Source organism: Gymnoscopelus microlampas (genome assembly GCF_963454915.1).
Source record: "Gymnoscopelus microlampas genome assembly, chromosome: 8".
In the NCBI taxonomy this organism is placed as follows: domain Eukaryota; kingdom Metazoa; phylum Chordata; class Actinopteri; order Myctophiformes; family Myctophidae; genus Gymnoscopelus; species Gymnoscopelus microlampas.
Genome location: NC_139945.1, coordinates 49,901,489 through 49,924,432, shown reverse-complemented (window position 1 = coordinate 49,924,432; position 22,944 = coordinate 49,901,489). Strand labels below are relative to the sequence as shown.

Here is a 22,944-nt window from a genome sequence, read left to right as displayed (position 1 = left end):
GGCTAATGAGCATCACATTTCCCACAATTTGACAAGAGAGTTGAGAAGTAATCAACTTAACTGAAAAACAAGAACCTTCCAAAGCTTGTAGATGTATAGAACTCTTTTTAAACATGTCATCAACTGAATCTTCGGGTTTAACAGTAAAACACCTGCTCCGTGAATTTGGAATTGGCTTATCTTAATTATAGGCTATACAATCTCAAACACAGCAGCTTTTCTTCATAAGAGGAGGGGTTTCTCTGACATTTCAGGATGCTTTCAAGAACCAGCAACATAGAGAGAATCCCTTCTCTCACAGGCTGAGCTAAGCAGACCTCCTCAGAGTGATATACAGTACAGTATTCCAGCATTAAGAGACAGATAGAAGAAGAAGTGAGAGAGAGACTGTCTCAACCTTAAAACTCTGGCAGTGAAATATGACACTGCCATTTCAATAATTAGAATGCTTGAAGTCATTTAGGAGAGGACAGCAGTCGGTGGCTAAATTAAATGAACGCTGGGTCACGAGCACGGGATGAAATCAGGTGTCTGTGCGTGTGTGTGTGTGTGTTCGTGTTTGTTTGTTTGTTTGTTTGTTTGTTTGTTTGTTTGTTTGTTTGTTTGTTTGTTTGTTTGTTTGTTTGTTTGTTTGTTTGTTTGTTTGTTTGTTTGTGTGTGTGTGTGTGTGTGTGTGTGTGTGTGTGTGTGTGTGTGTGTGTGTGTGTGTGTGTGTGTGTGTGTGTGGCGTGTTTAGATAAAGCACAAGAGAATGTGTGTGCAAGAAGTCACATACATGCTCTGAAATCCTCCCAGTTAATCAGCCAGATTGATCCGTCAGCGGCGGCGCTGTGGGGGAGCCGAGCCTCCAATAAGGTCTAACTGCTTTCTCTCATCTCACTGAGTGCACTCTGGGAATCACTCCAACAAGAGTCGCCTCCGCTCAGCCCGTCACCTCTGCGTCTGCAAGTTCCCTGCTTTCCACCAACATAGACCATAATATTCTAATAATGGAACCAGTGGTGGTGGAAGAAGTACTGAACTTAAGTAAAAGTATCAATACTGCAATGCAGAAATACTCTGTTAGGGCGCGGTCACACCGAAGTTTAATTCTACCTATGAGGGCGTATTCTGCCAATGCTTTTCAATGGGAACGGAGCGGTTTGTTGCCATTTGTGGATTTCTGAAAAAAACAACGCTCTGTTCCCATTGAAAAGCATTGGCAGAATGCGCCCTCATAGGTAGAATTAAACTTCGGTGTGACTGCGCCCTTACAAGTAAAAGTCTGATGTTCAAAATGTACATGATTAAGAGTACAAAAGTATTGGCATCAAATCAAAAAAAAAAATTTATTTGATAATGTAGTCCTCACTCACCCAAAAAAAAGGAAGGAATAAACTAAATGAAACGCCTTGTTGCATCAGTAGCAAAGTATCTGCCTCTGTCTAGTCTTGTAAGAACTTATATGTGTTATTTGTCATCAGAAGGAGACATAATAGAGAGGATATGACCTCATAGACCACAGACATCCAATTCCTGAAGGGAATGTTCTCAGTTATGAAAGCCGTTAAATCTAGCCGTCAATTCTGTTGCATTATTTATCTTATACTGTAAACCAGGTTGTACAGATGGAAAAACACCAACTTCATTCAAATCTTATCCGAAAAGATGCCTCGGGGAGGGGGATTATTCTGTTTACATGAGAAATGGTTTGCAGACGAGACCAAGTCAACTTATCTGAAAAATGCTTATGCACCAAATATTCCATAATTTCCCCCTTTTCCTGCTGTGGTTTGGTAATATGGGACCATAAGAGGTTTTTCCATTACCCTGGGTTTAGCCTCAAGGACACATCCAGGAAGATGAGATCAGAGCAGAGTCTGAGGAGGAAAGTTTCAAATTCTGCTTGCATGACTTCATGCAGAACTAGACACAATTATTCAAATAAGACTCCTACAGAGATAAGACGGATAAACTCTCAAGAAATGTATATTTATGTATACCTTGAGCTGGGTCAGTGAACTAACACACATTACATTACCAGCAGGTCCTTGAAAACCTTAATAATTCAACAAAACATTGATAGAAATGGAAGGGGATTTAAACCCATGACATTATGAGTAGGTCTATTACACTGGCTTAGCCACTAGGATGCTTCATTTACACTGTGGAATTATAAGTGGTGTAATTCACTGACTATTATACTACTATTATTATTGTTATCAAGCCTGCTAAAATAATCACTGAAGAATTAGGAGTTGGAGGAACAGATTATCACTGGTGTCATTTAACAAAGAATGTTGGCGAAAAGGCTACAGTTAAAGTTACTCCCAATCCACAATTTGCTTCACCCATTAAAAACGGGAAACCATCTGTGTCATTTTAGATTTCCTTTCATACCTTGGCTACGGTATAAAACAATAGCAGATATACAAGCTCATAGCGCATCACTTCGTGCCGCGCTATGAGCTTGACTTAGATGTGCTATTTTAGAAAAATATATAATATAATTTTGGGGGCTCCTTGACATGAAAAGGTTTGAGCACCACTGATATAGCAAGTTAGCAACATAAGTTTCTCAAAAAAGAAAAAGAAATCCAAAACCCAATGCAAAAATGATGTGCTCCACAGTTATCCACAGTGGGGATAACTTCCTGCTTGACCTAAGGACACCATCCCTGTACCACTTTGAAACACTGCAAAACTGCAACATGGATCAATTCTCATGGATCATTCTCACCACAAAGATGTACAGTAGCACTATTTACACCGAGTTATTTATTGCTAGCAGGGAGTAGGGACAGACCTGATCATGGTTTCACTGTTAAGCACAACGAACAAAAGCAGTGACACTGGACCCAGGGTAAGGGACGTCACTAAAGCGGCTGAACAGCTGGAGACAAAGGGAAAGGCCAGACACATGGCTGATGGTTGCCATGGAACGGGAGGTGTTTTACAACCAGAGGAGTCAGACCCACCGTTAATCAGTGACCGGCCACTGTCGCCAAGTCAGTGGCCACCAGCCTCACAGTCACATACCAAGCTTGGTCAAGTCCAACTTTATTGGTATAGCACATTGTACACATGTGGTCGCTCAGTGTGTGGGTAAAATACACACAAATGAACGAAATGACTGCAAATTACCTCGGCGAGATGCAAAGCGTGGAGCTACGACCAAGCCACTAACAGCAGTGGTTTTCAGAGTGGGGTCCATTGAGGGGGTTTCAGGGGGATGTGTACTTCAATGTCACCATAATTCAATTCAGTTGAAATCACTGACAAAGTGACAATGACTACTAGGGATTATTCTAACAATGTTTCAATAACTGATATTAACCCAGTAAGACCTGAGGCGATTCTTAAAAAAAATCTAAATCCTAACAGTTTTTTGAAAAAAATATAAAAAATATTTTTTCACGATTTTTCAAAAATAGCAGATCTACAAGCTCATAGCGCGGCCGCGCTATGAGCTTGTATATCTGCTATTTTTGAATAGCCAAAGAAATCTAAAGTGACACAGATGCGTTCCAGGTATTAATGTATTTATCATGTACTGTACAGTTATGACACTCAATTCAATTCAATTTTATTATAGTGGCGAATCACATCAAGTTGTCTCAAGACACTTTACATAACAAAGGATGTTTTGGTGTAAATTAATTTAAACCAAAACACCCTTTTTTTGGAATAGGGGTCAATGGCCATAATGAAAATAAATGTGGGGATCTGTGGCTTGAAAAAGTTTGAGAACCTGTGGTATACAGTGTAGTACTTTAACCTGTGTCCCTGTACCACCATCTTTACTGAAGACATTGATACAATCAAATCATCTGGTCCAGATGCAACATCTTGCCTGTCTCCTGCTCTCTTTAGTCTTGGGGAGCCGCTTACAGCTTGCAGTAACAATGGTCCTCTCCTCTGCACCTCCTCCTCTCTACTCCTTTAACTCCTTGTACCCCTCCCTCTCTTCTCCTGCTTTTGTGTGAGCAACAAGACAATCCTTCCCCCCTGCCGTTAAACATGGTCCCCGTGGCAGATGGCCCAGCAGAGCCTTATCTATCAATATCAAAACTATTTGTAAGCTCGACATGTGGCCTTGGTGTAGTGTTTGTATGCTCAAGGCACGGCTATCTGGACGTTTGGATGCATTGCACTGACTGATGCCCTCAGAGGTTATGGGGTCAAAGTGTGTCCACAGAAACCAGCGTGACCACACTTGCGCACACACACACACAAACACACACGTGCGCACACACACACACACACACGCACACGCACACGCGCACATAGACACCCACACACACCTCGCTAGCAGCTTCTTTCGTTTCATTCACTGCTGTGATGTCCTGTCTTCCTGCACACATGCTTGACCTGTGCTCTTGTCAGAGCCAGTGGGGAGCCAATATCCACATCAGCCCTGTGTCTGTTTGCAGAGGGGCTTCTCCTCTGCCTTCCCACATCCTCTGCAGACAATAGGGTCAACACAATGTGTCATAGATGACAGATGTTTCAATGCAACGGTTGGAGCAGTTGTTATGGAGGAATAATAATAAGACAGCTTGCCTGAACAGATCTTATACATAATGACATTCTGTGGAAGCTGTGTAAAAAGTGCCACAGAAGTACCTTGATGCTATTCTGAATGGGCTACAACAGACCTCCTGACCTATAGGCCAGAACCCGAATATATAGCATGTTCAACTCACCTAATTCAGAAGCTGTGGACTAAACTTAAAATTGGCACATGAAAATCTAAAGGACACTTACGCTTAACCTCTTACACAACTACTCACCCCGGATGAAGCTCTTATTAATCCATTAAGACCGGGAACGCATCTGTGTCATTTTAAGATTTCTTTATGAGCTTGTATATCTGCTATTTTTGAAAAGAAATCGTGAAAATGTGTGCAAATCTTTGAATATATATATTTTTGATGCGAACATTTTTAACTTGCTTCTGGGGGGGGTTCCTGGAACAAAATATTGTTCGCTTTAAAAAATATATATATTCAAAGATTTGCACACATTTTCACGATTTTTCAAAAAAAGCAGACCTACAAGCTCATAGCGCTGCGAGCTTGTACATCTATTTATTTTGATTAGCCAAATGACAGAGATGCGTTCCCGGTCTTTAACGGGTTAAAGGTTCTAAACACCAATGCCCAACAAATGATACCAGTCATTATTTATAGACATAATGTGCTTTCTGAATAAGCGTGTATGTTATGAGAAGCACTCAGCTTCCTGCTTTAGGTCACATTGGCCACCAGGAATAGCAGTGTAACAGTAGACAGGCAGCCGGTGGATGTGCCAAAGGCGAGAGCCCTGGGGCCCTGGGTATATGTTGTCTTCAGCCCTTCATCACCCCCATAGACATGGGCTTCAGTTCAGACTCGTGTGGAGGAGGTGCAGTGGTTCTCAAACTTCTTCATCTCAAGGAGGACCCCAAAAATGTATTTGGCCAGGCTGGCCCGTGGACCCCCATCTGAAAATATTTGTGCCAGGGACCCCCATACAAGATTTATGTTGTTAAAATGCTATATTATCAACTATGTCAGGGGTCAACTATGTCAGGGGTCTTCAACGTTTTCAGGCCAAGGACCCCCTAGCTGAGAGAGATGAAGCAGGGACCCCTCTATATTGTATAAAATTGGGTTTCAGATTCAACTTTTTTTGTTTACTTGGTCTGCTGTTTTCCCCCTGTACACCTAAACCTCTTTGCCACGTTGTGAGCTTGTAGATCTGCTATTTTTGGCTAAAGTTCTCCTCAGAAAAGGGATGCTAGGGTTCAAGTGGTTAATGTAAAAAAGAAAATCATATCACACAAAGATTTGGCGGACCCCCTGTAGTAACTCTGAGGACCCCCTCGGGGTCCCGGACCCCCTGTTGAAGACCCCTGAACTATGTGTTATTAACACATTTTTCTGGGGACCCCCTGTACCACTGGTGTAGTAGTAACAAAAGGCATGGGTTTCCGAGGCTACTGGTGTAGTGCCCCGGCCGGTGTTGTATCGAAGTCTGTTTCCCAGTCGAGATCTGTTTCCCCATGGTATACCGAGGCTAGTTTCCCCCATCCATGGCAAAAACTAACAGTGGTGGAAGAAGTAGGCCTACTCAGATTTTTTACTTGAGTAAAAGTATCAATACTACAATGTATATATACTATGTTACAAGTAGAAGTCCCACATTGAAGATGTACTTGAGTAAAAGTACAAAAGTATCTGCATCAATCTTTTGAAATGTTTTTATTTTCAAATGGCCGAAATATACAGTATATAGGGTTGAAGTGGTACAGTATAGTACATGTACTATTGTTGTTTGCATAGTATGTTTGTACACCTTTCTTTATTCATCACATGGTGTGCACGCGGAAGCCACTAGTCGGAGTGGTGAGATGTCGGAATGGAGAGTGAACACCGTGGCATATAGCCTACAAAGCTTGGGTCTGGGGATCTGAGTATAAAGGTTTTTTCTATGTTTGGTTCAAATGAACCTACAAATTATACTATTAAGATCCCCAGACCTTGCTGGGCGTAAGTCTTTTTAAAATGTGTTTTATTCCATTATTAGCTCACACAAAGAATGGTACAGTAGCCTACTGATGATGATAGCCACATGGTCCAAACAACCTCACAAAGTCACGCAACGTGACATTAAATATCGACGTAATAGTGACATTTTAAGTCAATAGGCTCTATGCACACTCACAGCAGCCATATTTTCCCTTCCTTCACAGGTGTTACCAATGATACTAATGAAGGCTCTGTTCCATTTAGTCTAGCACAGTGGTTTCCACGAACCCCATAACTCTGAGAGTGTACAAATGGAACCAAATGGACCAGTTACACACCGGTAAGGGGCAATTTTGAAGCCCATGAGGGTCCCTGGACCCCAACTGTAGACCCACTAGGATAATTCCTTTTAACAGGTCGTTCATGAAAGTCCTTGCGGTCTTGTTTCCAATGAGAACCTGTGAGCAATTAGGGGTTAAGAGTCTTGCTCAGGGACAAATTTCATTTCATCGACACATATGCTGGGATGGCCTGGAATCGAACCTGGGGCAACCAGGGCCTCTGGCTCCCTAGGCGGGCTCCCTAACCACTCAGCTATTTCCAGTGAGCCAACATGCACAATAAATATCAGCACCCTGACTCTGTTTGACCAGAATGGAACAGAGCCTTCATTAGTATCATTGGTAACACCTGTGAATAGAGCCTATCACAAGAATGAAAATAAAGGGCTATTCTGTAGCGCCTACTACTACTAGCCTATCAGCCTATTTGTCATACTAGCTAGTCCTTAGAGTTAGAGCTAGTCGCACAGGACTCTCTCCTTGCAGCTGATTTGGACCGCTATATAAATGTTTTAAAAACGTGATATCCAGTGGTGTAAAGTAACTAAGTACATTTACTCAAGTACTGTACTTAAGTACAATTTTGAGGTGTTTTTTACTTTACTGGAGTATTTCCAATTTTCAGTACTTTTACTTATCGTATCTGAGATACGGAAAGTAAAAGTACTGCAAATTGAAGATACGGTATCTCAGCGGAAAAAATCTTGTACTTTTTACTCCACAACAATTATTTGAAAACTTTACTTACTACTAGTTAGTTACTTTGTAGATTTTGATTATTATTACAAAACATACATTAACCACTTGCACTTCAGCCTTGTGGCCATTGAAAATAGCCGATCTACAAGCTCACAATGCTTTGCAATGCAACCTTGTGAGCTTGTAGATCTGCTATTTTCAAATGATTTTATACATTTTGAAAACATGAAATGGAAGATTTCTGCATAATGAGTACTTTTACTTTTGGTAGGCCTACTTTAAGTACATTTTGATCCCAATACTTTTGGTACTTTTACTCAAGTATTTTTTTTATTCCGGACTTACTTGTAACAGAGTATTTCTACATTGCAGTATTGATACTTTCACTTAATAAGTAAAGAATGTGAGAACATTTACCACCACACTGTCTGTATAGGTTACTTTCAACTGTAGATACAAAGCAGTTGATTTGGACCGCTAAATAAATGTTTAAAAAGGTACATATAATATGTCAAATCAAATAAAAACGTAAACCTGACTTACTTTAAATCCAGCGACTGACCCCTGTTGTCATCATATAGCCGCTACTGTCCCTTTAAAAGAAGCCACGTGTTTTCCCCGCTATCTAAATTATAGTGGAACAGCAGCGGTAATAATGCGCTTTTGTTATGGTAATAACAGCCAAACCATCCGCTTGTATTCTACCCGGCGAGTTGTGAATCTTCACAAAGGAGCTGTCTGTCTGTCTGTCCACCGAAATATCAGTCCATCCTCTATCTTCTTGGTATATTCCATTCAATTCAAATGGGTGGTGCGGGACAGTTTACAGTTTTAAACGTCCCTTCTCGCCTTGTCATTGTCCTCCTCCTCCTGTCAATTCACCATTCATTCAGAAGCCTGTCCTAACTACACACATGCCTGCTAGTTCCTCGTTGCCCGGGCTGAGCTGAACAGCTGTCTCTGTCTTCTCTCTGACACACAGACACACACTCACTCACACACATACACACAGACACACACACACAGGCTCATACTCATTGCTCAACCCTGAGACACAGACCTGCAAGAGGGTTGGTTGGAGGAGTGTCAAGGGGGAGTGGGGAGAGGTGGGACCCTGAGTCACAGAGAGGGGTGGGGGTGGGGGCTAAGGAATAACGTCATTTCTTCCATATCTTGGACAAAGCCGTTTCCCCTTGTGTCATCTGTTATCCAAGCAGGATTTATATAATAATAGCCCAATATTACTCCACTATCAACACCTCTGATTGCTTTTCTAAATTAGGCCTAGGCTATATTTTCTGACATGTTAGATTGAATGTTTAATTTTCACTGATGGCTAATAATCGCTTTCCCTGATATGTATTTGAGAAGTAAATGGCTATTTCCCAACCATGAGTAGCCTAGCCTACAGTAAAAAGGAAATGACAGATTAACTGTGACTGTGTGACACACACTGTTATCATTAAAAGAGGCATCAATGAGTCACCATCTGAATGGACATTCCCCAGACATGTCCTGTTATATCTTTCACAATGATCAGTTTAATACTACAGATTTGTGTTTAAGGAGTCTGTTGTCCAATTAGGCTATATATTATACAGTCATGACCTGCATTCATAAAACTTCTCCACCAGGAATTGCCTTTACTTGTAACTTATGTAAATATGAAGTGAACTGTATTGGAACTAGTGCTGATATATTGTTTGATTGTGTAATAATTAGTAATTATATGTTGTTTTAAAATTGTCCACTGTTGGGCCTTCTATTCTATTCTATTCTATTCTATTCTATTCTATTCCTGCAGTGCATGGCATTACTCAGATAACTGTAATGAGTAGTGGTGTGAGGGTGGGATTCTCACAGGGCTATAGGTAACAGCCGCTACACAACCAAACACAACAATATTGTCAGAGTAGCATTTTAATGGTGTAATTATCTTTATATTAGCTACATTACTGCTGTATTCTGACAATGAACTGGTTTACCTCTCGGCCATTCTTCAGGCTTATAGTCATAGAATCCTATTGGGGCTAAACTAAGACCTGTCTGGGGGTAGGGGGTCAGTATAAATAGCCTGGTGTCTGTGCTCAGGTTACCCCCCAGGAGAATTCAGGTTGTTGGGATACCAGTGCTCAGACACAGAGGGACAGACTAGACAGGTCTTGGTTTGTGTAGTAAATATAGTGCAGTGAACATGGTGTGTGCAGCACGCTTTGTAAAAGGGAAACTGTCCAATTCTAAGGCATGCACCACATAACTGACTCCACACAGCACCAAAGGGAGTTCATGTGACAAATATGAGTTCAAAAAGGTAGAGCCCGCACACCAAAGAAGGTAAAAGATACTTCTTTATTACAAAACTGACAGCGTTTCGATCCGCTGTGGATCTTCTTCGGGTCATATGGGTTGGGTAACATCATTATGAGTGTCATCACACTCACTCTACGTACAGTATGTAGTATGTACCAGTGCCCAAGATCGCTCTTACAGTACAACTCTGTCTCATCCCACTGAATGATTTATATAAACTACTACATATCAAGAACACAAAAGAGAGCATACTGTATAGTGCGGTAATGGAGCCACATAATGAACAGAATGTGTCGCAAGGTGTCATTACAGAGATGACACAAAATACATAAAAAGCAAAGGGGGAAAAAAAGTTCATAATAAAGATCATTTCCATGCTTCATCAGTGTGGAGTGATGGAGGTCGGGTTGCTAGAGAGGAGGATTGTTGAAGTGAGCTCATACCTTGTGATAGGCGGACGGGCTGGGAGACCTGCAGTCCGTCCACAGCGCACGTGTTCCCACATGGGTGCAGGGTGATGACTCCTGCCTGGTTCTCTATGTAACAGTGCTGGGCCTCCACGCCAGGCCCCTGGATGTTGACGTCCATAGGCCCATGACCCATGGTCGTTTGGCCTACGTGGCAGAGGAATAGACGGAGGTGGGGATTATTATGACTTTCCAGGACAGCAGGTCTCTAGTCTGTCTAATGGAGTAAACCAATTGTCCCTGTCTTGCCCAAGAAGCTCACATGCTTCAGATATCCTGCATTGTTCCTCCTCAACTTAATCTTAGACTTAGATTTCCAAATGTATTGTAGCATCCCGGGTTGTGCCATTGGACAAGAGAAGGACTTCTCAGCATGCCTCAGGAGGACTAGAGTGAACAAATCCCAAGATACCTTATGTGGGACAAAGATTTTCATATACCATACGTACAGTATGTTTAAATAGCATGTTATGTAGACAGATGCCAAGTCATTTGAAGACCTGGCATATAGTGTGTATAGTTTCAATGTACAGATTTTTTTTTCTTCATATTATACCGTTTAGACTGATGATTACTATTTCTATGCATTTGATGTATTGCCTCGTGTTTTCCTTGCTTACTGTAAATCGCTCTGGATTAAGAGCGTCTGCTTAACTCTTAACATCTCTATGCTTTGCCCTCTGGTTGATTCAATAGCATACAACAGGTTACAGGGTAGGTCTTTAGCACGTGAAGGACTTAACAAATATATTGTTTCCCAACAAAATACAGTAGGGTTTAATACTTCTTCTGCTATTTTTGCTATTTCTAAATATTTGTGAAAAAGAAATAAATGTATTAATTCAAAAATATATACAAAATTGTATATTTTTGCCTATTATGACATGCTCAAAATAGGGTAACCAGGTTTAACCCATTTAGACCTGAGGCCGATTCTAAAAACGCCTTCTAAATCCTGACCTAAGTTTTCTGAAAAACTTCAAATATTTAATAAAAAATTACAACAAATGTATGTTGCTATATACTGTAGATGGCAGCAAGAACCCCAAAAGGGGTTCTCGTCCTGAAAGGTATAGTTACAAAAAGGGGTTCCCGCCCAAAATGGGTTAAAGTGGTTAAAATATATATTTTGTAAGGTACAGACTGCCTCTGTATTGAGAAATTAAAAACAAATATTCATAATTTTCTATATAGTTTTATATATTGCAGTAATAATGTGTGGTTGTCATAAAATCCTAAGGCACACCTGGACTTGTGTCTCGGCACACCAGTGTGCCTCGGAACACTGTTTGGGAACCACTGGCAAAGGCAGCAAAGACCTGGTTAACCTGCACTTGACCCACGCGCGCGTAGTTTGATTGACATCAAACACAGACTGTGTTGACTCTATACTTCACAGCAAAAACGTCTGGCCCGCATTAGTTTGACTTTTGAAAACTAGACCCAATCAAAATGCGGGACATCATCTCATTCTGTGGGATGCGGGAGAATGAATACAAATGCAGTGCAGCCCCACATAGAACAGCATATAGAATAGCACAGTAGGACACGTGTATGACATGTATTGTCTATTGTTATGCTATTGTGTTTACATTTGAGTTAGAGATGTGTTAATGTGTGTGATTAATTTCTCGGTTTATGATATTTAATCATGTTTGTTGATATACAGTATGTGCGTTTTGGTTACAAAACCATGGGGGTAGCAGTGAGCAACCCCCAAACCTGGACCAACCTGGACATTGGCAGAACACATACAGACAGACAGACAGACAGACAGACAGACAGACAGACAGACAGACAGACAGACAGACAGACAGACAGACAGACAGACAGACCATAGACAGATTGTGATTGTTTGTGTGGACTCACCTTCAGGCAGTGGCAGCAGAGTGATGGCTGTACTGAGACGTCCACTGCCCAGGCTGACCAGGTGGGGGCGCTCTGCCTGGAACTTCAGCCCTTTACCTGTCTCAATCAGGTCCAGTGGGGTGCTCTGTAGGGAGGAGATCAGATCAGTCCAGTCAACAGTGGTGGAGACTGGAGAAAGTGCCTAAGTAGCCTATTCAAAAGCCTACAAATAATTATGTACATTTTCTTTTTAATATCAATGCATTGCTGTATTGATTTATTCATTTAATTTAGACATGTTCCCCCCAAAAATCCAAAATTCAAAAAATATAAATAAGAATGAAAATAGCTGATCTACAAGCTCACAGCTTCAGCTTGTAGATCTGTTATGGTTCATTCATAATGTACTTTTTCCCTTCCTACAAATGTAGTGGAGTCAAAAGTACAATATTTGTCTTTGAAAAGTAATGGAGTGAAAGTCACACGTATCCAAAAAATACAAATACTCAAGCAAAGTACAGATACTCAAAAAATGAACTTAAGTGCAGTACTTAAGCAAATGTACTTAGTACTGTCCACAGTTGCCAGTCAACACCCAACCAACCACGTCTGCTCTGTTGAAGCGTCCTTGAGCAAGGCATTGAATGCATAAACAAGCTCAAAATTATGTATTTTAATAAGAATTCTGATCAAAACAAAAGACTATAAATGTACACAATAATTATTCATTGTATTGTACATCTCTCTTTGCCAGTCCACTATTACACTGACAGCTGGGATACTGTGCAGATGGATTATGGGTAAAATGGCCCTTTAACTGAGCTGCCAGGAGAGACAAACAGTACAATCACACCCTGTGGGGATTCTCTCCCTGTAGGATGGGGAACCATTCCCTGCAATTCCCCTTGACATGTGATTTTACACAGCAAGGGAAGAGTGCACGTGTGTGTGTGTGTGTGTGTGTGTGTGTGTGTGTGTGTGTGTGTGTGTGTGTGTGTGTGTGTGTGTGTGTGTGTGTGTGTGTGTGTGTGTGTGTGTGTGTGTGTGTGTGTGTGTGTGTGTGTGTGTGTGTGTGCTGCATGTGCTCAGCGAGGGGTGGTTGTCATGGCAACAGCACTGGCCAGAAAATCTTGGACCAACTGGAGCGCTGCAATTAAGCAACATTAAGCTCCTACAGATTCTACGTTACAATGCTGAATAGAGGAACATTAAGCTCCTACAGAGACTGCATACGATACTGAAAACACTGAACGAACCAGCCTCTACTCAGATATCCGTTGATTTCTTAATGTTGTGGTGCATTGTGTTGTGCTGTTGCTGTACGTTAACGTTGTGCTGTGTCGTATTGTATGGTGCGGTTACGTTAATGCTGTGTTGTGTCGTATTGTATTGTTGAGTTGCATTGTTCGAGCAGCCTGTCTGTGGTATGATGGAGCTGATGGGGAGGTTAACGGAAAGAAATGAACCGCAGGAATGATTATCATTAATCTTTCAGGATGTATGTTCACTCACCTCACTATGTCTGCAGAATAAGGTTGAGTACCAAGAACCGGTACCACACACCAGAACCGGTACCAACACGTCCGATACTAACAAAACTGTGTACTATGGTACCGAAGAGGTACCACATTGTAGTGCTGTGAAATATGAGTGGTGATTTAGGCGAATCTAGAATCAGCACAAAGTAAGGAAGCACTGGCAGCAGGCTCTCAGAATGAAACCAACTGTCCCCCTGTAGAACATTGTTCAAATTTGCCTTGGCAAAAAAAAAGCAAAATGGCAGTAATGTCATTGACCGTCTTTTTGTACTGAAAGGTATCGGTTCTGGCACCGTTTAGGCACTGGCACCGTTTTAAAAATACCGGTTTGGCAATGGTATCGGGTAAAACCAGGGAAAAGTGAAAAGACCAGGGCAAAGTATAACAAACTTAGGAAACTCTAATCTCTCCTCCTGTCTGTCTGTCTGTCTGTCTGTCTGTCTGTCTGTGTGCACGTGCAGCTTACTTTTTTCTGCGTATATTTATTTATTTATTCATTTGTTACCGTTATTCGTCTTGAATCTTGAACTAGTTGAATGATACCAACCTGTCGGACTGTAGTGCCTTGCAGGCTCTATGTCCAGGTTTGAGGTCTGTTTAATTTGAGATCTTGTTATGGTCATGTTATTTGATTTGCTTTTTATTTCTAAATCTTTATTTTCTCCTGTTACACATTCATCTTCATTTCATGTGGCAGCTGTAACGACTCAATTACCCCTTTAGATCAATTAAGTTTGATCTTATCTAACCAATCATTTACCAGACATTTGATCAGACAATCAAACACCCTCCCTTCTTAATGCTGAAGGTCAGCCAGCCGTCTGTGTAAACAGGATTATCTGATGCTAGGGGGTCAAGTGTAAGAGGATTGAGGACATAGAGATGGACAGGGAGAATAGGGCGTGTGTGTGTGTGTGTGTGTGTGTGTGTGTGTGTGTGTGTGTGTGTGTGTGTGTGTGTGTGTGTGTGTGTGTGTGTGTGTGTGTGTGTGTGTGTGCGTGCGCACGCGCGCGTGCGCTTGTGTGCGTGTGTGTGTGTGTGCGTGTGTGTGTGTGTGTGTGTGTGTGTGTGTGTGTGTGTGTGTGTGTGTGTGTGTGTGTGTGTGTGTGTGTGTGTGTGTGTGTGTTTAGGAGTCGCAAGGGTCGTAGTGCCCAAAATGTTTAAGGGGGAATAAGCTCACGTGGACACTTTCATTATGCACATTAATAGAAGATGTAGATCGTAGAACCAGCCTGATATCTAACTATATAAATGGCGAGCAACTTCCGTGCCCTCGGTGGTGACACCCCACAGCTCTGTTATCGACTAAACACAACACCGTCAGACCACATGTCGCCAACACTGTCGCCACGGCGGGCGGCCTGAATTTACGTTTCGCGTAGGGCACCTGGCATGCCTCACTACACCGTTCCCACCTCGCAACATAATTAATTCTACTCACCAAATGTCGGACAAAACGGAAGGGGAGGCAGCTTCGTACCGTTTACCGTGCGCACGACCTCATCACCACAACAGCAGGCAGCCGCTGCGGGGTTTCTTTCCTTTTTTTCCAAACTTTTTTTTTGGTCACCATTTTCTCCAGGCACCATTTCTGGTGTAACGTCGGGTGTTTCTTTTCACCAGCCAATCACCTTTCACGTTGCCACGTCCGTTGCCACGTCGCGCTGACGTACGCTAAACAAGCGCTGCCGTGCGCACAATGCAAACGAGCCCAAAGGCGCGCAAAAATAAGCCGACCATTGCTTAGACACAAAGTCAGACCTGGCAACGCAGCCTACGCCAATCATGTGTGAGAGATCTACAAGCTATGGGGCAGAGACGCCACCGTATCTTAGCAACAACTACAGCGCTCACTCTCATTGGTCCTGTCACGCTAACAGCAGTCTCCAGACAATGGCATCGCAGACAGCTTGCTGTTACTGCTGTAGCCATCACAGGCAGTTGCAGCACGACGGACAGGGCGCTGTGATAGCTGCCATGTCGCTAACGCTAACCTGGTTGTCATGCCTGCAGCGGCTGTGCAATCACTTTCTCAACAATGCACGTTCGTGTGGTCAATGTCTATATTGCTGCTCAGTTCGTCCATTGTAGATGGTGTATGTTTGTGTGTGTCTTCTGGAGAACTATGTAGCTCCACAGCAACTACAGTAACTAACGTAATGGCAGGACCGCCCCCTGCAACGCCTGTTAGGCTGCATTATGGTCATGTAGTAATTTCAGATAATTTCGCTCCGATTACAGCAGTGTTTATCAACCCTTTCACGCCGCCCCCCCCCCCCCCCAAATACACGTACTTGATCTGGGACCCCCCCATTCTGTTTGACTCCGTTCCACAAGTAAATATTGTGAAAATAGGCGATCTACAAGCTCGAAACGCCTCACGTTGAGAGGCTTTGTAAGCTTGGAGATCGGCTATTTTCTACATGATTTCCTCTTTCTTACATTCTTTGCCAATGTGGCCCATGTTTCCATAGCATAGTTTATTGACTACTTCTGTTGCAGAAATGGCCATTTCCTTTACTTTCGCTTTTTTATTGTCTCCGCCAGGCCGAAAGGCATGGCGCAAGACTATGTTTCACCCCCTGTCCGTCCGTCTGTGATAGCTAATCTCTCACATTGTTGACTTGATCGCAGCAAAATAACTGCCCGATGTGGAGAGTCAGTGAGAGCTGGATAAACGACGTAAAATGTGTCAAAAGGAGTCTGTACGGCTGTCGATAAATGAACACATGACGTCGGTGGGAGAGGAGATATTGTGTCTTTTGGACAAACAGCAGCGTGGTGCTGATGTTTGTTGTGTGAAGCAGCTTAATGTCAGAGTGTTTGTGTTGGAGCGCCTCAGTGCGGCTGCAGAGTTCATGTGCAACCTCTTCCACAGAGACACAGAGACACTAGAAACTCTGCTGGGGAAAAAAAACACTGCTGGGCATTGACTTTCCTATGGACATTGATCTACACACTGCAGGTATATCTGCTACACACACAACATCAAACTACACACTGCAGGTATGATGCAGCGTTTGCATTACAGCCAGCATGCCAGCGTAGTTCCCATATGGTTTCAAGGTCGGCTAAACCATATGGACCCCATGTCAGCAATGTCAGCGCCATCCACTTCAGTCCCAACTGCGATGCCCATGCAGGCTATAAGTAGCTTCTACCTGGCCCTTAGGTGGGCCCCAACTAGCCATGTTTATGTGGGACCAAGGCGGGTCCTAACTGGCTTTGCCCATGCAGGCTTTAACTGGGTTCTACCTGGGCCCTAGGTGTACCCTAACCAACCACAGTGCAGTGCCCATTGCTCCAATTGTTGTGACGTCAGGGCTCTCAATACTGCACATTGGTGGAGGAGGAGGGGCCGCAGGGCGACCGCACACATCGCTGAACCAATGGTAGCCCACGGATGTTTCCTCTGTGGATTTACAATCTGCCCCTCTATGCCACATATCATCCGCACTACAGGGTCTTCACTGACCGAGCCACGGCCCCACTGACCCTCATGACGCTACGCCACTTAAACGTGCGGCAGCATGCGCTGGGTTGCCAGGTTTGCACAGCCTGCGCCAGAAACAAGCAACCACCTTCATGAAAAAAAAAAAAACACCGAAATGGTCCGCAATGTTCCAGGGGTGTCCCCGCGCGTCCCAACACTCCACAGGGGGTCAGTGGACCATCAGGGGGTCCGCGGACCCCCTGTGGACCCCCTGAAACATAACAAATATTTTTTCTTCAAATTTTTCCCTTTTTCAAAAAAACTTTTCCACAGTTTCACTCCGCCGATTTGGGTCCCCCAATATACACACGGCCACGCTGGGCCCCGTGCGCGGCTGGGGTTGAGGGGGGCGTAGCCCCCCGAAACTCTAGTAGATCATAATCACAAACAGCTTTATTGTCACATCACAAGTTTTCAGATTAAATAATCAGAAGATGGTAGGGGAAGACAGTTTAGACATTCATTATCTACCATCCCAACTAAATAATACAAATAGTAAGCGATTAACATGTTTATTTTCTAGCTGGGCGATGTTAGCTGCTGTTTATGAGTGAGACTGCATCCTGGAACTGCACTTTTCAGCTATGTGCTACTGCTCTCACGTGGTGGAGTGTAATACACTGCTGTCTGTCTGAGTTAACCACTCTGTCTGTCTGTCTGTCTGTCTGTCTGTCTGTCTGTCTGTCTGTCTGTCTGTCTGTCTGTCTGTCTGTGCGTGCGTGCGTGCGTGCGTGCGTGCGTGCGTGCGTGCGTGCGTGCGTGCGTGCGTGCGTGCGTGCATGCGCGCATCGACAACATAATCGCAATGACACAGGTCTTCGCAACTGAAGACCTGTGTGTTGCATAACTGTCTCCATCTCTTGGCCCTTATCTTCCCATCACTCCACCGTCCTCCTATCTAAATAAAGATGCCTGGGATAAACTGTGAAGCAGTTCAGAACAATAGTGGCACTGATACAGAAGCTAATCGCTGACATTCAACATCATCATCAGAGGAGAGGAAAACACGTTGATGACAGACAAGTACTGTATGAAGTACAACCAATGTTTACTACAAACACATTCCACAGGGAAACCTCTCTCTCTCTCACACCTCTCTCACATACACACACATAGGCACGTATGTATGCACGTTCGCACACAAACTCGCCCAAACCCCCCCACCACACACACCTGTAACAGCTGATGCGTATGTCTTCCTCTCTCCGGAAGGTTTCTGTTCAGATTGTCCATGACGTCTGAGTTGTCAATCACTGTCTGTGACACCTGGAGATCCTGCTGAAGAAAGCATAATGATTAACAGAACATTTTACAACTTGTAAAAGGAAGTGAGTGAGTATCAGGGTTTTGTGTACCAGGAGTTCACATACCAGGACATTGTCTATAAGCACACAGTGCTGAATAATGATGTACACAGGAATGTACAAACAAAGGCAGGAGAATAAAGGCTGACAGTTGTAAAAAAAAAAAACATTTTCACACGCTGGTGAAGTGAGATTGATCTGCCTGGGATTCTGGCCACTGCTGACTTCAGATCTACAGGCTGACTTTATGATGGGTCTTTGATGTTTTGTTAAATGGAAGAGCTGGGATTTTCACCATCTGCTTCTCTATGACAGCGGTTCTCTAACTGGTGTAGGGGAATCACAGGCGGGTCCCTGAGGACATTAAGGGGGAGGCACGGAAAAATGATTCAATTCAATAATATGCGTTTACAAGACGTCACTCTGTATCCTAGAACTTACCACAGTGAGAATCACTCTGGAAAAATAACAAATAATGTGATTTCTGCACTAAATCACATCAAGCTGACTGGGTAGTGTTTGGATCTGGGCTTCTGATGAGGACCCTTCAGTGAAACCACATTGACCCCTACTGGCCTAGTACTGAATAGAATATTAGAATAGAATAGAATAGAATAGAATAGAATAGAATAGAATAGAATAGAATAGAATAGAATAGAATAGAATACACTGTAAATATGCCACTGGTTTGGCACAGTGCTATACAGTATTTTAAAACAGGCATAGTGTATATTAAAACATCTTTGGACAGAAACATTCAAGATCAGCGTTATTAAGATTCCTCTGTACAGTGGATCTGCTCGTAATATCCTGCTGCTGTACCAATAAAAACAACTCCTTGAAGTGAGCAGTCTGTTTATTGGCTATGTTTTACCAGTCGCCACAAGACATGACTCAAGCTCTGATTCATACTGTACACACACACACACGCACACAAACACAATGCATGTTTTAAATGGACATATCTGCTTTAACAACCTTGTCTGGCTTTTCTCAACCTATCTCAAGGAAAACACACGCACGCACGCACGCACGCACAAACGCACGCACGCACGCACGCACGCACGCACGCACGCACGCACGCACGCACGCACGCACGCACGCACGCACGCACGCACGCACGCACGCACGCACGCACGCACGCACGCACGCACACACACACACACACACACACACACACACACACACACACACACACACACACACACACACACACACACACACACACACACACACACACACACACACACAGAAATCCAGCAAATTCCTCCCCTCTTACTAAATTATCTTGGGGTCTTTCCATTAAGTCAGCGTCAAACAAACAGCTATAAATAATCCTCAGCGTCTGCATTAGTGCACGTGTGACATGGCCAGATAGTTGAGTGAAAACACTTAAGCATCCATTTGCTGAGAGGAGAGAGACTTGTGGTTGTGAAGAATGAGAGACAAGCAGCAGGGAAAAGTTAGAAAACACATAATTACAGCAACAGTAGATACTTGTGAGTTTAGTCTGGTTAATACGCCTCAAACAATGTGCAGTCAGGCTGGAAAAATAGGGCTTGAATGTCTTCCCTCTGGGATAACAAAACAGTTTGACAGCCAGCAGTACAAGTCACATTCGTCAGAATTGGCTTCAGGCACAGTTAACAACAGCACATCAGGAAAAACTAACAACGAGACAACTTCTCCCAAGTAAAGCTAGCCTCCACTTGTCAACATTAACCTTAAATTATCTTTGAGTGAGAGTTACCTGCTGCCAGTTGTCCAGCAAATACACAGCCTCCATTGGACAGAGATGGTCTAAATAATCTGGTCTCCGGTTTCAGTGGAAAGTCATTCAACTACTTTGTGTGTGAACTCAGATGGGATGTTTTCTCTCTGTGTTCATGTAGCGGTGCTCTCTCTCCCTGCTCCCATTCACAACGTGGACCTGTCCCTGCACGCTCTCCACTGAGAGCTGCATTCCTGTCTGGCAGTCCAAACCCCCAGATAGCAGTGAGAGAGATGGAGAGAGAGAGAGAGAGAGAGAGAGAGAGAGAGAGAGAGAGAGAGAGAGAGAGAGAGAGAGAGAGAGAGAGAGAGAGAGAGAGAGAGAGAGAGAGAGAGAGAGAGAGAGAGAGAGAGAGAGAGAGAGAGAGAGAGAGAGAGTGTGTGTGTGTGTGTGAGTGAGTGAGTGAGTGAGTGAGTGAGTGAGTGAGTGAGTGAGTGAGTGAGTGAGTGAGTGAGTGAGTGAGTGAGTGAGTGAGTGAGTGTGTGTGTGTGTGTGTGTGTGTGTGTGTGTGTGTGTGTGTGTGAGTGAGTGAGTGAGTGAGTGAGTGCGTGCGTGCGTGCGTGCGTGCGTGCGTGCGTGCGTGCGTGCGTGCGTGCGTGCGTGCGTGCGTGCGTGCGTGCGTGTGTGCGTACAGTATGTGACAGTATGTGTGTGTTTGCTGGGGGGAAGGGGGGGGGCAAAATTATAATAAGGGAAGAACCGTATACAGAAGAACGGAAGACGAGAGAATAAAGGTTGACATAGTTGAGACGTACTGTAAAGGTCAGAAATAAAGGAACAAGTTGATGCAGGGAGAGGAGAGATGTGTTGAAACAGAGAGGTATAGAGAGTTGAACAATTGGTTGATTCACTGCAGTGGTTGAACCGCCATTCATTTCTGTCTCTCATCACTGGAAGGCACTCTGGCTTCGAGTGTGTCATGTCATGTCATGACATCTTATAATAAAATGTCCTGTTCCAACACAGGCCTGCTCAGAGACACAATGGTATGATCAACTGGCCCTTCTCTTTCTCTCTCTCTCTCTCTCTCACCCCCTCTCACCCTCTCTCTCCCTCCAATCCAATAGACCATAGAGACACACAGATGAACTCTCTCTACACAACCCCCCCCCCCCACCCCCCTCCTCTCGCTTTGACCCAGGCCAGGGCAGAAAGGCTGGCATTGTTTTCTGGCGAGCGAGCAATTGAGCATAGATCTCCGCTCACACGTGAGGGAGTCTTTCTTTCCATGTGTTTTATGGTGGGGGAGCCTTGCCATTTAGCTGGAACACAAAAATGTAGAAAGAGGGAATAGTGAAAGAGATACAGTAGAGGAGAGGATGATGATGGAGACAGAGAAAAGAGGGGGGAGGAGGAGTATACATGTTATACGGTTATAGACATGTTGTTTTAAAATTGTAATCCTTGGAGCGTCTGGGTGGCACAGGGGAGAAGTTCCGGCCCACCACCCCGGTCATCTAAGTAAGTAAGTTCGCCCCGGTCGATCTAGCTTGGTTCAAATTAATAAAATGTTCTATCTTTGTGGGAGGAAAGCTGGGTGGACGACATCTGTCACTGCCCTGGCAACTTCTAATGCGGGATGAGGGATAGTGTGTTCCTCCACATGCGTTACACCCATCAGGTGAAAACTTCTCACTGCCAGGTGAAAAGAAGCGGCTGGTGACTTCATGAGTATTGGCGAGACACATGCTTGCTTGTCTACCTACACCCTTATCTACATGACCAACTGTTGGGGTTAGCAGTGACAGGGATTTTTTTTTTTACAAATGTACAGATTACTGATTATCTGTTTACACATAAACATGGGTTACTTGGAATATGGTGTCAAATAAAAGATCATCCATTTTGATCACGCATTATGACTTGAATAACCTCAATATCATCAAACTGTGATTTGATTCAACCGTATTTGTGCAAAACCTTGCATGTATGATCAGGCCATTAAGACATCTTGCTTTGAATCAATGCACTAAAGAATAAGGTCTTAGTTAATGGATTCAGTGTAATCTGATTGCTTTAGTATAATCTGAATAAGTTCATCTCTTTATTATCTGTTCAGTCATGGTACATCATTATCATTAGCGGTAGCAGGCATTTCACATGCTTTACTTTGGTGTACATTTTATTCCGCTCCTCACCGGAGAGAGGAGGAAGAGATATGATGGAGGATATGAAGAGACAGGATGAGCGAAAGAGGAGGAAGATAAATGATAGAGGAGATGAAGAGGAAGGGGAAGAGAAGAGAGAAGTGTGACCAGCTGAGGACCATGTGGACCTCCATCCTACGCCCGCAGGGAGTCACACATCATCGGGTCCCGAAACAGTGTGAAGAGAATCAGGAATGTCTTCCACCACAGACAGAGAGAGAACACAAGTTCATCTGAGGGAAAACCATCATGGTGGATCTGACAGTTGGGGTTTTTTAGGCATCTGTGCTTTTTAATGGAGAAAATCCTGTATACTGTATGTATATATACACAGGAAAGAGAGCAGAGAGATGAGCGTGACAGAGAAACAGATCACAGGTCAGAGTGAACGCTCCTCATGTAGGTCTGTACTTGACACAGACACTGCAGTGTACTGTTCTGTTTTTGTTTTAGATATCTGCTATGTCTGTTAACTATTTGCCAACTTGTTTGTTTTCTTCATGCACAGCAGGGTGTTGATTTCACCAACTGGTCA

General features: G+C 43.5%; 1 protein-coding gene across 1 annotated transcript in view; it reads right to left on the bottom strand.

The window, feature by feature from the left end:
• Positions 1–20,391, bottom strand: part of phldb1b (pleckstrin homology-like domain, family B, member 1b) — an 89,931-nt gene extending 69,540 nt beyond the window's left edge. Inside the window, 4 exon segments of the mRNA XM_084064115.1 lie at positions 10,285–10,455; positions 12,178–12,301; positions 18,361–18,462; positions 20,242–20,391. Coding sequence (XP_083920241.1) covers positions 10,285–10,455; positions 12,178–12,301; positions 18,361–18,462; positions 20,242–20,277 — 433 coding nt within the window. The 5' untranslated portion in view covers positions 20,278–20,391.
• Positions 20,392–22,944: the final 2,553 nt, after the last annotated feature.